We start from the raw sequence: 12,842 nt of genomic DNA on the forward strand, positions 1-12,842 counted from the left end.
CGTAATCACAGCACGATTCTTTCTGCCTGTCGGGCTGCAGCAGAGAAGCTGTTTAATCAACATTTATTCACGAGATCTTATCTTATCATGGTTTATGTATTTTATTATTTCGTTATTATTATATGTTATTATTTCGGTCTTATTGCCAGGGAAGCTGGATTGCTTTGCTGTTTATTGATATTTTTTAAATGATATTTTATCAGTAGGAAATCGCGCTGAAGAAGTCTCGTTCTGAACACATCGCGATATTTGGCATCAGTTCACGTGTGCCGGATGTTGGTAAGTAGCTATGGTAAGTAGTCGTAAATACGTCCTAATAACGTTTGATACTGTATTTTCTGTTTGTCAATATTATTCAGATTAGCTCACGTTCAGTCACTGCATTATATCTGTCATCTCCACGGAGGCTTTGCGTTTCATTGCTTTCTAATTCAAAACAGGGCGATTAAACACTGTCTGTCACGTGACGTGCTATAGGCCTCCTTCAATCAGTTAATCATATTCATATCAGATTTAAAGTAGTACAATTAGTTCCAAAATTGTATTTGTACTTGAAGCACAGTAAAAACAACACTTACCATGCTTTTACCACAGTAACATTAGTTTTACTGTGATAACTGTAGTAAAAAGACAGTAATCACAAAACCTACCATGCTTTTACCACACTATTGGTAGTTTTAATGTTATACTTATTGTAAAGGCACAGTAACCACAACACTTACCATACTTTTACCACAGTAACCCTAGTTTTACTGTGATAGGTGTGGTAAAAGGACAGTAACCACAAAACTTGCCATGCTTTAAACCTCAGTAACCTCAGTTTTACTGTGATGGGTGTAGTAAAGGACAGTAATCACAAAACTTACCATGCTTTTACCTCAGTATTGGTAGTTTTAAAGTGATATTTGTTGTAAATGCATATTAACCACAACACTTACCATGTTTTTAATGCTTAATAATGTAACATCCAATATTTGTAAGGTAAATCAGTCATTTTTCCTTTAAATAATCCTATATATTAAACATAATGATATTTTCTTTTCTCTTTTTTCAGCTGAAAAGACCAAAAGGGCCTTTCGGACTCACGGTCTAATGGTCAGCCCATTATTGTTTGAGGACAAGTAAACAGAGGAGACGGACAGCTGCAAAGGCAAATATTCGCAATGGTATGTGTTGGTTTTAACCCTAAATCAAACATTTTATCAAACATTTGTTGTTTCTTAAACCTTTTCTCACAAAACCCATAGCCCAATCAGTACGAACATAGTCTCAAAGTCTTCTTGTTGTCAAATTCGTACTATACTTGTAAATATTTGTAAATCAGTTGCGCCCCTTCTTGGAAAGTAGTCGGATGTCCCACACACTGTCAGAAAGTTTACATTAATTGCATTGTATTCATTAAAATTATTACAAATTGGTCCCTGTCTGTTTATGTTCCAATGATACATGATGTCTCTCCACACCTCATAACCTACCTCTGTTTGCAAGAGTGGAAAAGCTTATCTGTATTGTCACATGACATCAGATACTCGATTATTTTGTCATAATCAGATCAGTTACACTGCTTATAACTGTCCCGTTTGCATGTAAATCACAGTTATTTTTAAACAAGTTCATATGATTATTCCTTGCTATTAAAGACATACTTTTATTCATAGAAATGCCCACATATCAGTGAACTTATTTCATAAAAATGCTTTTAACATTTAATTATGCAACACTCTTTACACAAATAAATCCTACAGTTATATATAAACTGACTACTTGCAAGTAATGTATTAAAATTACCCTCCTTTCTGTTATGCAGGATTACTTAGTCCTTTTTTTTTTTAAAGCTCTACAATATCAAACTCAACAGCTCTTTTAAGAGCCAACCCTCACAAGAGCTACTAGTGGGTCACAGCGAATCTTGCCGTGATCAGCCCTTCCCAGGTAAAGTTTCTAGAATATTTCAATCAGTATTTACTCATCAAATGCTCTCTCCTGAATCTAATGGTAAATTAACTTATTTATAACTGTCTTAAATGATATGTTTCAAGAACAATAGTAATTGCACATAGAGTAAGTTGAGACTTTCGAGACTTTCTTGTTTTACAGCAGAGAAGGAAGACCAGTCCTTATATCAACGCAAGCTAATCGAATAAGTCCTTTGTTTCGAGTGAGGAAGGAACATCTGGTGCCCAAAGAAGACAGAAAGGTGTGCGAGTCCATTGGTATGTCTTGTCTTGAAACAATGCTGTAATATGTAGTACATAATCTGATGTTGACAATTTTACATTGTACAGGTTATCACTTTGTTTTTGACCAAGTGAAGCTCTTGAAACAAGTGACAGAAGAGTATTTTGTCTTAAAAGAAATCAAGCATCACTTGCAAAGGCTCAAAAGAGACCATGCCTTTCTTAAAGATCTTTTAAAATAGGTTGCTGTTGATATGGGTAAAACCCATGTTGTTCAGTACTTAGCTTATATTATGTGCTGCAATATATATATATATATATATATATATATATATATATATATATATATATATATATATGTGACTTTATCGCAGAACTCGCTGTGATTGGACTATCGTTTAACCCATATAAAACGGCGCTTCATGTTACAAAGTATGTTTTGGTGTTATTACGTTAGTTATACATTAAGTTAACTATAAAGTGTCTCTATGTTGTGAGAAGTTACTCCTTTACCGAGATCCTAACCCTAACCCTAAGCATGTCTGCACATTTCAATGAACTACAGCACAATTTTTCCTGTTCCACTGATAGAATGACAGAGATATGTGGGAAATGTAGTTTAAAACGTTTTGTAATGAAACAATAAATGTTAAATAAATAATTTTGTTCATTGTGCAAACCTTTATGACATATATGAGGGACAGGCTGAAATTTGATATTTTACTGTGAGCACTTTAAAAAATAACCTTTATGCCAGCTTTCCATATATGTCTGAAAACTTATGTGTGACATGTAGGCTCACTATTGGCCGACGCTGGTCATGTCTGTGATGCGTGTGACGTGCAACACAGACGCGCTGCGCTAAAACACTACGTGAAATAACTCGAGGCCCAGAGAGAAGGAAATGAATAGTGGAATAAAGTCGTTATTTTTGGGGGTTTTTGCGCACAAAAAGTATTCTCGTCGCTTTATAAACTTAAGATTGAGCCACTGTAGTCACTTGGACTATATTAACGATGTCTTTAATACATTTTCTGGGCCAGCAAGTTATAATGTCTTAGAAGCCTATGGAGTGATCCAGCTCTCAGATTTAATCAAAAATATCTTAATTTGTGTTCTGAAGATGAACGAAGGTCTTACGGGGTTGGAACAACATGAGGGTGAGTAATTACTGACAGAATTTTCATTTTTGGGTGAACTAACCCTTTAATAAAACACATCACATGTGTGTACTCCTTAACTGGAACAGGTTTTCACCGGAACTGAATATTACATCCAAATATTATTGTTGTGTAATCAGCATATTGTCAGTGTGAACTTTTTAAACATATTATTTAGACTTCAAAATTAATCACATTACAATAGCCAATTGTACACTGCATAGGCTATATTTAAAAATGTTAAAAATCGGCTTTTAACACAGTCATGCATTTTAACATTATTTTTAACACATTTTAACACTATCAGTGTGATTTTCTGGATTTTTGTTTAATATTCTGTCTCTCACAGTTGAAGTGTACCTATGATAAAAATTACAGATCTCTACATGCTTTGTAAGTAGGAAAACCTGCAAAATCGGCAGTGTATCAAATACTTGTTCTTCCCACTGTACATATATATATATGTAAGGGATAATGTAGAGCGAGGCGGTTGTTATAGCGAATACAACCCCGACAGGCTGATCGGGACTTGGGTCGGGTCTGATCGGGTCTTGAATCAGCCTGAAGGGGTTGTATTCGCTAACAACTGCCTCTCTCTACATTATCCCACTTATTACATGGCTACCCACCAAATAAATCAATAATTTGACACAAAATATTGATTTAAAAAGGAGTTTATTGATTTAAAAATGATTGTATTGCTTCCGCTAAAGAAAATAGTCCGTTCTGTCTCTACGGTTATCACTCTTGAGCATAAAGACGCGTTTACGCGCGTCTAGAGGTCCTGCGACGCGAGGAGTTTAGCGCGGCGCGGGCGCATCCAGTTCGCGCAAATGAGGCGAATTGACTAACACAGATAATGCATCTGTCTTTTCTATCATTTCACTGTAGCTCAGCATCGCGATGTAAAGTTAACGTTATTACTTTAACAGCAGCAGTAAAACTTTCTGTGATGGTTTAACTTTGCAATCAATCCGTGGTTCAGCAGAGGCTGATATAGAAGTAGCCTAGCCTATTAAACTAAGCGCTGTAATGTGATCCGTCAGTGCGATAGAACAATAAAATGAATATGAATAAAAATGTTTCAAAACACCAGCCTGATGTTTTTTTGATTTTGACTTTGATTTTTGCTGGATGCCGAAGAGCTCCACAGGCGCGCGATCATACGTGAATTGACTCCGCCGCCGTTCCGCAGTTGGTGGAAATTAGGGGTTATTCAACTTCCCGCGTCTACCTGCGCAGATATTGACGGCGCAACTGGGTTTTAGGTTGCCAGGTTGAGCTCATACAAGAACGTATGCTAACTACAAAAATTTTACATTTTTATAACATTCCACATTTCTTTTTTAATATGAATTTCTCATAAACATTATCAAACACCACCAACATCCCACATAGCAACATTGTGTCGGCCCAGATCCGGCCCACATCTGGCACACGTGGAAAGATGATCTGGCCCACATGCAGCGTTTAATGACGGCCCTTGGGCGGAACTGCTCCTGTTTGCCAGATCTGGGCCACAAGCAGGCCATAGCAATGCCACATGTCAGCCAAGAGCAAAGAAATAAACCACAACTGGACCTTATCTGAGCCACAAAATCTGTGTATATTAAATATGAAGTCATCTCAGCCTTAATAAGCCTGTTAACAAAAAGAATCACTGAAGGAAAGAAGAGAACAGAAAAAAGAGACAAGCAGAAACACGATAACTAAATCTGACTTCAGACACAGTCTAAGATGAAATCAACTGAAGAGAAAAGAAGACATTAAATCTGTGAAGATCTCAGCAGAGGAGGATTGAACAACTCCACAAACATCATTACCAGCTTCACTTATTACTAACTAGACTGACTTTATTACTGTCACACGTCATCTACAGAAGTTCTTATTGAGAATTAACAGAGGTTTAACTCTAATGTGTTTCATCTGAAGTCACCATAACAGTGATTAGTGTTTCAATTAGTTGGGCTCTTAACTCTTATTTCATCATTTGTCTTTTTTGGCCACTGTGACAGTGTGTTTGTCAAACACGTTTGCAGCAGCAAAGAAAGCTAAAGTGAAATGAGATCAGGTGATGATGGTTACCTGTTCATGGTTTTATAATCATAACGAAATAGACTGATTCACTGATGTCTTTTGTATATAACAATTGTGTTGTATCATTAATATATTCACATCACAAACCCTGTGTTACTGCAGCATGAGATCCATCAATATTATAACAATCTGTTAGAAGACTTAAACAAACATAAACACAAAAATTTTACCTACAGTGACACACACAGTTATCAACAATCAGCATATGAATCTCAACAATGGTATTACTTGGGATCTTAAACTCTGGACAAGACTAAGTCTAGGACTATTTAAAACCATGACAGATAAATCAGATTTCTGTTAATCTGAAGACAAGGCTTTATCTCTCTCCAGAAAACCGCCCCATAATGTCTTTTCATCAGTAAATCTAGAAAAGACTCATTAAGCTCATCCTGAAACTTGTACATTGAGCTCTGTCTGCCAGTAGGAGGCAGTGTCACATTGAGCTTGTGGATTGGTGGATTGAGAGATTAGAGATGGATTGAACCAAACTCTGTAAATGAAGTTGTGTTGGACAGAATAGAACAATGATTGTATCTTAAACTGATTTAGATTGATTAAACTTGACCTATTAAAAAGCCTCAAAATAGTATCTATGTGTTCCTGGATTTCATAACGCTGATAAACGTGTTTAGTGTTGAAAGTGGCTCAAGGATGATTGTAAGGCAATTGCACCATTTTTTTCATTGTTGGATGGATTGGGATTTTAAATATTATTTAATCAAGAAAGACATGGTTTTCCTTTCACACAACGCTATTAATTTTCAATTTCATGTGTTTTCCCAGAGCATTTGTGCCACCATGTCATACCGTTATTTACCACAGTTCATGTTACAGAGCTGAACTGATTCAGACACAGAAATGCAATAATACACGATACGGAAACGTTAGGAAATCAAGTGGTGCCGCGCGTGAACATGACAAATCAACTACTAAAATAAATTACTTACATCGTGGTCATCAATTGAACAATTTAACTTTAACCATAGAGAAAACATAAACATGATTCATGTTCGTTGCTGCACCACAGGAATTCAAGCTTGTTTTTGATATAGAAAAATATGGAGAAAGTTTGCTGTGAACACAATATCTACAGACTAGCGTTTCTTACTGAAACCTGTAGGAGTCGCTGTGACGCTCTTCTTCAGTCTGCCGGTAAAAGCGCTGAAGAAGAGGAAGCCTGGCGCGCTCGGGAGAGGAAGCCTGAGACTGAGGTATGTTGTTTTTAACTGTAGTATTTTAACGTGCTTTAAATGAACTACTTCTTTGCTTTTTATCATAAAAAAAAGAATTAGCCATGATTTTACCACAGTAACCATAGTTTACCCTGGGTATTTGTAATAATAAATAATAGTATAATTGTAGTTGTAAACACATTTACCGTTGCTTACTACAGCAGCTGTGTGTTTTAACTGTGATATCTGTAATAAAACCAAAGTTAACACGTTGTTTAATTTTCTAATTTTGATTCTCAATCAATTTTAAACGCTGGACACTTAAATGATGCTTAGAAACGAGTACAAGTATCACACTATCATGTTAAATGTCTGAAAAATGTGTTTAAATCCAGCAGCTAAATTTACGTTTTAGATATTGGTGATGTTTTGTAATGATACATTTACAATAGTGAATTTAAACATAAGCACGCCTAAACATGTTTATTTTATATCTAATTAATATCTACCTGTGTATTAATATTCTCAGAAATTGCAAGAATTTTCTTATTCTGTGTAGCTCTGTTCTCCTTCATAATCATTAGTCATTTTGAGTTTAAATCAGTGTAAGTTCATCGCTTTTCACAATCACAATACACATGGTTTCAAAGCAGCTTTACAGAAAATGCATGAGTCCACATTACAACTTAGATTGATATAAATGTGGATAAATGCATCTTGTAATAATGATGATGTGTTTGTCTTCAGATGTTGACCATGAGAGCTCAGATGGATGTGATCTGCTGTAAATCAGTAGGAACTGATCTGTCCATGCTGGATATTGAGGATTTCATCTCTGAAATCTGTCAGCTGAAGAAAGAGGTGGTGTCACTGGAGGCAAAGCTGAGAGAAAGAGGAGACAAACCCAACAGAGAGGTTTGAGCAGAGGACGCAAACAAATACCCAATATAACCACTAGCGATAACTGCTGAGTAATGAGGCTAATATCAACAGGTTGTTCTTTATTTGTGTTGATCTATGATGTGTTTGTCAGGATCTGGAGAAGGATTCAGTGTGTGTGACTGATGGGACAGAAGCTCAGGATTCAGTCTGGAGATCCAGAGACACACAGGACTCAGAGCTCAGCCTCACTTTACTGTGTTATACTGACGCTCAGGATCATGGATCCGCTGATCAAACCTCTGACTGTAATGCTGGAGAACAGCAGATGAAGATGTGCTCTGTCAAACTGGAGGACTGCAGGAACCTGATAGAGAAACGAAGAGAAGAAACCACAGCAGAGGAACAACAACAGAGCCATGAGGAGAAGGAGGATGATGATGAAGATGAAGATGATGAAGGAAATGACGTTGAGGATGAAGAAAATGAGGATGAGGATAATCTAAATAATGACAATGATGATTTTATTCCTTCAGGTATGTATCTTCCATTTATTATCTTTTGTTATGGCAAATCATAGTCAGAATGTGTGTAAAAATGTAGTTGTGTTCCTAAATCAGCAGGTGCAGACATTAGTTACTGTGAACCGATGTGTTGAAAACACTGTATTATGAGCTGCATCACAATTTCACATTTATCTTGATTAATTTTTAAGCTCTCGAAGTTATAGAAAAATAAGCAGATATTATAGAATTTCATGATGGTAAGTGCATGATTCATTACATCTATTTGTGTTAATTTAAAGTTAGACATTTTAATACCTTTTTTTCTTTTCAGATGTGAATGGAGGTTCATCTAGTGATGAAGAAACAACCTCGACATCAAAAGATCAGCTGAAGGTCAAGAGTTTTTCCTGCGTCACCTGTGGGAAAACATTGAGCTCACAGGGACATTTAGCAAGACATGAGAGAACACACACAGAACAGAAAAGCTTCTCCTGTAAGAGATGCAACATCAGCTTTCCTACCTTAGAAGAGAAGGGACTTCATTCAAAAGAGCACAACGTGAAGAAGGAGTTTCACTGTGAACAGTGCGGGAAGGATTTTTTCACCACTCCATCTAGCATGAGAGCTCATATAAAGAGACACGGCGAAAAGACTTTCCACTGCAGTGAGTGCAACAAGTATTTCAGCAACAAACAAGTTCTTTCAAGTCATAAGAGAATCCACACAGGCGAAAAGACTTTCCACTGCAGTGAGTGCAACAAGTCTTTCCTCACCAAAGGGAATTTTAATGTTCATAAGCGAATCCACACGGGTGAAAGGCCGTACAAGTGCCCTCACTGCGATAGAAGATTCATGTATGGATCCCATTTGAAGAGGCATGTGCGTATTCACACCAAAGAGAGGCCTTACCAGTGCAGGGAATGTGGGAAAACCTTCACAAGCTCAAGTTATCTGAAGTCACACCAGAAAATACATTCTGAGGGGAAACCATATCAGTGTTCACACTGCGGTAAAAGATTCCGTCAAAAATCTAATTTGATTCGCCATGAGAGGACTCACACCGGAGAGAAACCGTACCTGTGCTCCTACTGCGGGAAGAGCTTCTTTAGTCTGGCTCTTCATCTGAGAGTTCACACTGGAGAAAGACCGTATCACTGTAGCGATTGTGGGAAGAGTTTCAAACAACACACTCAATTAGCTATGCATCAGAGGATTCATACAGGAGAAAGACCGTTCAAGTGTTCTCAGTGTGACAAGACGTTTGCTCGATCGGACGTCCTGAAGACTCATGAGCGAGTTCATACAGGAGAGAAGCCTTACCGCTGCTCCATCTGCGACGAGAGATTCGCTTATTTAGGTAGTTTTCAGACCCACCAGAAGAAACACGCTAAAGAACAAACTGCTCCTGAATCATCATAGTGTCTTTTCATCAGTAAATCTGGATAAAGGACTCATTGAGCTCATCCTGAAACTGTACATTCAGCCAGTAGGAGGCAGTGTCACATTGCGCTTTCATGTGGTTTGAGAGAGTTAAAGTCAGGGTAGGCAGGTTTTTTCTCACTGCGCCTGTGTGAAAACAGAAGTTCAACCATTTCATCTGCAGCAAAAAAAAAAAAAAGAAAACCAAAAGAGGGAGATCTTTAAGTTCTGCACCAAGAAAATGGATAAGTAGGCTACATAATCAAATTCACAAATATTACACCATTTAATCATTATTAAAAATACATAGGCTGAGTTACTACAATCTTTGTCAAAGAATACACTTGTTTGACTTTGTTCACAGTTTGAACATTCTTGTTTCAATTAGTTTAATTTCAAGATCTGAGGTGAATTATCCATTGTTGCTTTTACCGCTACAAAGCTGAGAGCTAGTTAGGACACGGTGTTACATAAAAAATATATATACAGTCATATAACATCAATTATCTTTTTCAACTGATGTCTTCTCGCCTCTCGGTACTGCTATTCTTATAGAAATTTAAAAATCATTAAAAAAATCTAGTATTTGCAATTCAGTAAATTCTTAAGTCAGCATCCAGGAATATGGTCAATTTAATTCAATGGTGGATTTACAACTCTTTCCCCTTTTGACTTTTTGAAGAGTTGATTGAATTGAGTTGATGGCTTAATCCATTGATCATTATATGATCAAATTCATCAAGAGTTTCATTTTGTAAAAATAGGGTGTTTAGTTTTGTTCATTTTATTCTGCTGATCTTATGCTTTCTGGCTCATGCTAGTAGCCAACCAAACACATGCGTTTGTAACCCTTTTATGGTTTACAGCTGCAGGGGTGTCAATTTAGTTCATAGGCTGCGTTTAAGTCCATTTTTTTATGCCCTTCCCATGCTAACTTCCCTCCGTCTCGTTCACTCGGATGTACGTCATTGCTTAGGTTGCACGAGTGCCCACTACTGGTGGAACCCTTGCAATGTGTTTAGATGGAACACCCTGAGCCCTTGATCACTGAGTTAAGCGCAATCTGCTGTGCTGTGATGTCACAATCATGTTGTATTGTGGTCTATCTGCCTGTAGTGCACATGTACATGATCAAAATCGAGGGGTCTATGGTCTGTCCAAATAAACTTCCCTCGTCCACTTGACGAAGTTGAACGCACCTCAAAGCGCGGTGGGGATTCCCCCATGGCCCTGGGGAAGTGCTTAGGGAAGTTCACGAGTGTATGTCTAAAAGTAGAGTTAAACGCAGCCCTAGGGCCACTGTTCAGCTCCAACCCTAATTAAACACACCTGAACCAGCTAATCAAGGTCTTCAGGATTACTAGAAACTTCCAGGCAGGTGTTTTGGAGCTGGTTGAAACTAAACTCTGCAGGACAGTGGCCATCCAGTAGTGGAACATTTCTAGAGTTATCTATGAATCTTGGAAATTGTTAACTGATAAGAAAATGTTGTCTTTAGTAAACTTTCTCTCTTCTAACTGGAGCACCAAACAGCATTCTTTTGATGTCATGGCAAATACATAAAGAAAACTGGTTTTGATCATCATATATTTTGTTTATTGCATGAATCTTAGCATGATATTAACTGCTAAATGTTTCTGTAGTCAGGTTAGCAGTGCTCAGCTCTTCTGGACAGAAGGGTAGCTGGAAAAGACGGTAGTCCAGTAGTAAACCATGCGCGTTCTCAACATCTGCTTCACACTGTTCTTGTTCATACTGTTGTTGATGTCTACGTACTTATGGCCAGTGCCAGCGAACTCGGGCCAGGCTACAGGAACACTGGACTCACCTTTGTTAGGGTCACTGTGAGGGAGAGAGAAAGAGACAGTTTAGCTTTCATTATGCACCACAAGTGGCACAAGGGTTATTATACTTAACTAAAACTAAAACAATTAAGCAATATTTTTGTTATTTAAAATAAACATTAATATATATATATATATATATATATATATATATATATATATATATATATATATATATATATATATATATATATATATATATATCACAATAATAAAAAAAAATATATAGCAACATTTCTTAAAGCAATACATTTGTTACTGTATTTGTTAATATTTGTTAACGTTGGTTAATAAAAATACAGCTGTCCATTGTTTGTTCATGTTACTTCACAGTGCATTAACTAATGTTAACAAATACACATTTTTATTTTAATGTATTATTAAATGTTGAAAGTAACATTAACAAAGATTAATAAATGCTGTAAAAGTGCAGTTCATTATTAGTTCATTTTAACTAATGTAGTTAACTTATGAAAGCTAATGAAACCTTATTGTAAAGTGCTACCAAAATAACAAATTAAAACTAAAATAAATATTGATAAAAACTATTCCAGGGGTGTCCAAACCTGCTCCTGGAGGGCCGCCGTCCTGCAGAGTTTAGCTCCAAATTGCCTCAATACACCTGTCTGGAAGTTTATTCTGCCTAGTTATTCCTATTTCTCGTCTTGAACATTGTGCGACTGTTGTTTTATTGTGCTATATAAATAAACTGAACTAAACTAGTTATAATTTGATTAGCTGGTTCAGGTGTGTTTAATTGGGGTTGGAACTAAACTCTACAGGAAAGTGGATCTCCAGGAGCAGGTTTGGACACCCCTGAACTATACAGACATTTTTAAAACAAAACTAACTAATACATATTACAAAAACACACAACAAAATTAACAGAGCACCTAAAAAACCTGAGATGGGAGTAAAAGTTATATTTCAATGGTTTCACGCTCTCCCTCTCAAATATTTTGCGTTACACCAAGAAACTCTGTGGGGAAACGCAAATGTTTTGCGAGCGATCGCACAGTTTCTCAGGGGAACGCAAAAATCACTGCTCTTGACTTAAGAACTTTTGTAGCTTTAATAAGGATTAGTCTATATTTAATTTATAATTTATGCAGTGCAGATTGTTTGCTAACTTTATTCAATTTCTGTATATTTCCTACCTATTAGACAGGAAGGGCACAGGTAAATATGACATTTATTATGGGTTTATGTGAGGATTGTTTTAAGTTAATTTAAATTAAAAGTTATATTTTTTTGAAGCCTAATAAATGTAAAAAGTGATAGATTACAATTACACTGTAATATTGAATGGCTATAATGTTTAAAATGGGGGGAACAAATCAATTTCATTGAGACGTCAGTAGCAGTCCCAGACAGCAACATTGTGTCGGCCCAGATCCGGCCCACATCTGGTACGTTTGGATTCCTCGTATACCAGATGTGGGCCGGATCTGGGCCGACACTATGTTGCTGTCTGGGGTATTGGTATCAGTGATACTGGCCTTCATTCATTAATATATGCCATTAAACAAGTATTTAAAATACACTGTCTTTGTTATTTCTACATTAATTGGGAGATTAACTGTGA

At 36.7% G+C, this 12,842-nt stretch overlaps 2 protein-coding genes across 2 annotated transcripts in view; one reads left to right on the forward strand and one right to left on the reverse strand.

Moving 5' to 3' along the window:
- The first annotated feature begins 200 nt into the window (after positions 1–200).
- LOC311097291 (uncharacterized protein) lies at positions 201–9,771 on the forward strand. Its single transcript, XM_084136883.1, has 8 exons — positions 201–292; positions 1,055–1,166; positions 1,808–1,932; positions 2,098–2,213; positions 6,558–6,648; positions 7,357–7,524; positions 7,643–8,024; positions 8,326–9,771. The coding sequence occupies exons 6-8, from the start codon at positions 7,357–7,359 to the stop codon at positions 9,411–9,413; spliced, it is 1,638 nt and encodes a 545-aa protein (XP_083993009.1). The 5' UTR covers positions 201–292; positions 1,055–1,166; positions 1,808–1,932; positions 2,098–2,213; positions 6,558–6,648; the 3' UTR covers positions 9,414–9,771.
- Positions 9,772–10,986: 1,215 nt separating this feature from the next.
- Positions 10,987–12,842, reverse strand: part of LOC311097290 (bile salt-activated lipase-like) — a 13,226-nt gene continuing 11,370 nt past the window's right edge. The window contains exon 11 of the mRNA XM_084136882.1: positions 10,987–11,255. Coding sequence (XP_083993008.1) covers positions 11,072–11,255 — 184 coding nt within the window. The 3' untranslated portion in view covers positions 10,987–11,071. The remainder of the gene's footprint in view (positions 11,256–12,842) is intronic.

This window comes from Abramis brama, assembly GCF_963993115.1.
Source record: "Abramis brama genome assembly, chromosome: 15".
NCBI classification, from domain to species: Eukaryota; Metazoa; Chordata; class Actinopteri; order Cypriniformes; family Leuciscidae; genus Abramis; species Abramis brama.

Coding starts and splice junctions, on each gene's coding strand:
- LOC311097291 (XM_084136883.1), top strand. CDS start 7,357: ATGTTGACCATGAGAGCTCAGATGGATGTGATCTGCTGTAAATCAGTA. Junction 7,525..7,642: donor GAGACAAACCCAACAGAGAG/GTTTGAGCAGAG, acceptor TGTGTTTGTCAG/GATCTGGAGAAGGATTCAGT. Junction 8,025..8,325: donor TGATGATTTTATTCCTTCAG/GTATGTATCTTC, acceptor TTTTCTTTTCAG/ATGTGAATGGAGGTTCATCT.